Genomic DNA, 3,322 nt, shown 5'->3' with positions numbered 1-3,322 from the left:
AAAAAAATATTTTTTAAATATATAATTAATTAATAAAAAAATTAAACTAATAATTAAATATGAAATAAATTGTTAAAGTGTTTTGAATTTGCGAAGAAGAAAAATGCTTATTTTTGTAGAAGAAGAGTGAATGTTGTAATATTTATATTTGTTAGAAGATATTTGTGTAAACGGTGTTTTGATAATAATATTTAATATTTTTAAAGGAAGCTAAGGGAAAATTAATGGAAATTAAAAAAAAAAAAAAAAAAAAAAAAAAAAAAAAAAAGAGTAAAGTCCTTACTCTTTCTAATTTCTTCTATTCCGACAGAATTCGTTCACATCTTATCCATATATCACACCAAACATTCCCAGGTTTATCTCCATTCTCTTTCACAATCAAAGGGTTTTCTTTTGTCGAAACTTAAAAGTTGAAACCGTGACCTGACCACAACTTCAGCAATATGCTGAGAATTTTCCTAAACAAAAAATGAATGCTTTGATGTTTCAGCCCAATACAGCATCTTATGATCCACATTTGGTTCTCCCACAAATCAGGACATGCAAAAGCATGCGAGAATTGAAACAAGTCCATGCCTTTTTGATCAAAACAGAACAAACCCATGACATCACAATAGCTACAGAGATCCTCAGGCTCAGTGCCACTTCTGATTTTCGTGATATTGGGTATGCATTCTCGGTGTTCGACCACATGCCTGAACGAAATTGCTTTGCTTGGAACACTGTGATAAGGGCACTTGCTGAAACCCAGGATAGACACTTCGATGCCTTGTTGCTTTTCTATCAGATGGTGACTGAGGCAGCAGTGGAGCCTAACCAGTTCACTTTCCCGTCTGTGTTGAAGGCCTGCGCGGTAGCGGCCAGGTTGGAAGAAGGGAAGCAAGTTCATGGGTTGGTTGTTAAGTTTGGCTTGGTGGATGATGAGTTTGTTGTCACCAATTTGCTGAGGATGTATGTGATGTGTGGGAGTATGGAGGATGCTCATGTTTTCTTTTATAGGAATGTTGAGGGTGTTGATCATGTGAGGAGGTTGGAGAGAAATGAGAGGAGGAAAGAGTTTAATGTGGTTCTATGCAATGTGATGGTTGATGGATATGTAAGACTTGGGAACCTTAAGGTTGCTAGGGAATTGTTTGATACGATGGCTCAAAGGAGTGTGGTTTCTTGGAATGTGATGATTTCTGGCTATGCACAAAATGGGTTGTATATGGAGGCTATAGAGATGTTTCATAGGATGATGGAGAAGAAAGACGTGTTGCCTAACCGGGTTACTTTGGTCAGTGTGCTGCCTGCAATTTCGCGAATGGGAGCGCTTGAGTTGGGAAAATGGGTGCATTTGTATGCAGAAAAGAACAGGATTCGGATTGATGATGTACTCGGCTCAGCTCTGGTTGATATGTATGCCAAGTGTGGGAGCATTGAGAAGGCAATTCAGGTCTTTGGGAGGCTGCCTCAAAATAATGTTATAACATGGAATGCTATTATGGGTGGTCTTGCCATGCATGGTAAAACCAATGATTTGTTTGATTATTTGTCAAGGATGGAAAAGTGTGGAATATCCCCTAGTGATGTTACTTACATAGCCATCTTGAGTGCCTGTAGCCATGCAGGTTTGGTGGATGAAGGAAGAACATTTTTTAGTGACATGGTCAATAGGGTTGGATTAGAGCCTAAAATAGAACACTATGGATGCATGGTTGACCTCCTGGGTCGTGCCGGTTATCTAGAAGAAGCCGAAGAGCTTATATTGAGCATGCCAATGAAACCAGATGATGTCATATGGAAGGCCTTGCTTGGTTCTTGTAAGATGCATAAAAATATTGAAATTGGTAGGCGTGCTGCTGAGGTTTTAATGCAATTGGCTCCTCATGATAGTGGGGCATATGTGACTCTCTCAAACATGCATGCCTCGTCTGGGGATTGGGATGCAGTTGCTAAGGTGAGGTTGATGATGAAAGACATGGACATCAGAAAAGACCCTGGATGTAGTTGGATTGAGATTGGTGGTGTGATCCATGAATTCCTTGTTGAAGATGATTCCCATCCTAGAGCCAAAGACATACACTCAATGTTGAAGGAAATTTCAAACAAGTTGAGCTTGGAAGGTCATATGCCAGACACCACACAAGTGTTGCTCAAGATGGATGAGAAACATAAAGAAAGTGTGCTGCACTACCATAGTGAGAAGATTGCTGTTGCTTTTGGCTTAATTAGTACTCCTCCAATGACACCCCTTCAGATTGTGAAAAATTTGCGAATTTGTGAAGATTGTCATTCCTCAATGAAATTGATCTCAAAAATATATGAGCGTAAGATAGTTATTCGAGATAGGAAGCGCTTTCACCATTTTGAACATGGTTCATGTTCTTGTATGGACTACTGGTAGTTTTGTGGGTCCTTGGCAACCGTACTTCTATTATCCTAACTTAGACAAACTTTCTTTTGGTCTTTTATAAATAGAGCTTTGTATTAATAAATGTATACCGAACTCAAAGGGCATTTACTAATACATTGTTCCGTAAAGTCTGCCCCTTGAATCTTCATGTAATTTGACAGACAGGTCCTCTAAAGAGGTCTTCTAAGAGCATCTCCAATGGAAGCAATTCATTTGAATTGTTTCATGCATTTTGAAAAATGAAAAAAGTGGTCTTCAGTGTTTTATGTCAGCATTAAGCAACTCAAACACAAATTTACTCCAATAGTAAGAAACTTTAAGAAATTCAACTTTTAGATTTTTTTTTTCAAATCATTTATGAACCAAATTTAAATTTTTATTAAAAAGGATAATTACACTACAATGAAAGAAAATAAATTACGAGGAAAAATACACAATAAGTAGATATTAAAAATAAAATAAAGTAATAGTAAATATATAATATTATACGAAATTAATTTTCATCATTATTATTTTCAAAACGTTCCCAAATATGTTCAATAAAATCTGCTTGAAATCTGGTAAGGAACGGTTGCTTGAGGAAACAACTCTCTCTTCTTCAAGCAACTCATGTTACTACGTCAGAGTCCTCTAATGACAAGAAACTGGAACTTGAGTTGTTTCATGGGACAAGCAACTCCCATTGGAATTGCTCTAAGATCCTATCTTATGCTTGAAGTTTCCAAAGTATGTGCTTGTTAATTGTCTTTCCATCAAGGAAATTATAAGGAGTAGCCCTAGAAACTGTCAATATTTGATACTCCTACAATACAGTATAAAGGTAAAGAAATGGTATAAATCAATCATCTTCAAGTGGTATCTACATTGCTTTTTTAATATATATATATATATATATATATATATATATATATATATATATATATATAT

General features: G+C 36.2%; 1 protein-coding gene across 1 annotated transcript; it reads left to right on the top strand.

The window, feature by feature from the left end:
• Positions 1-291: 291 nt before the first annotated feature.
• On the top strand, positions 292-2,613 carry LOC109799245 (pentatricopeptide repeat-containing protein At5g48910). Its single transcript, XM_020359795.3, has one exon. It carries the CDS (start codon positions 470-472, stop codon positions 2,384-2,386), a length of 1,917 nt encoding a protein of 638 aa, XP_020215384.2. The 5' UTR covers positions 292-469; the 3' UTR covers positions 2,387-2,613.
• The last annotated feature ends 709 nt before the right edge of the window (positions 2,614-3,322 follow it).

Source organism: Cajanus cajan, chromosome 8, assembly GCF_000230855.2.
Source record: "Cajanus cajan strain Asha chromosome 8, NIPB_CcT2T_4, whole genome shotgun sequence".
Classification (NCBI taxonomy): Eukaryota; Viridiplantae; Streptophyta; class Magnoliopsida; order Fabales; family Fabaceae; genus Cajanus; species Cajanus cajan.
This window is presented reverse-complemented; position numbering and strand designations above follow the sequence as displayed.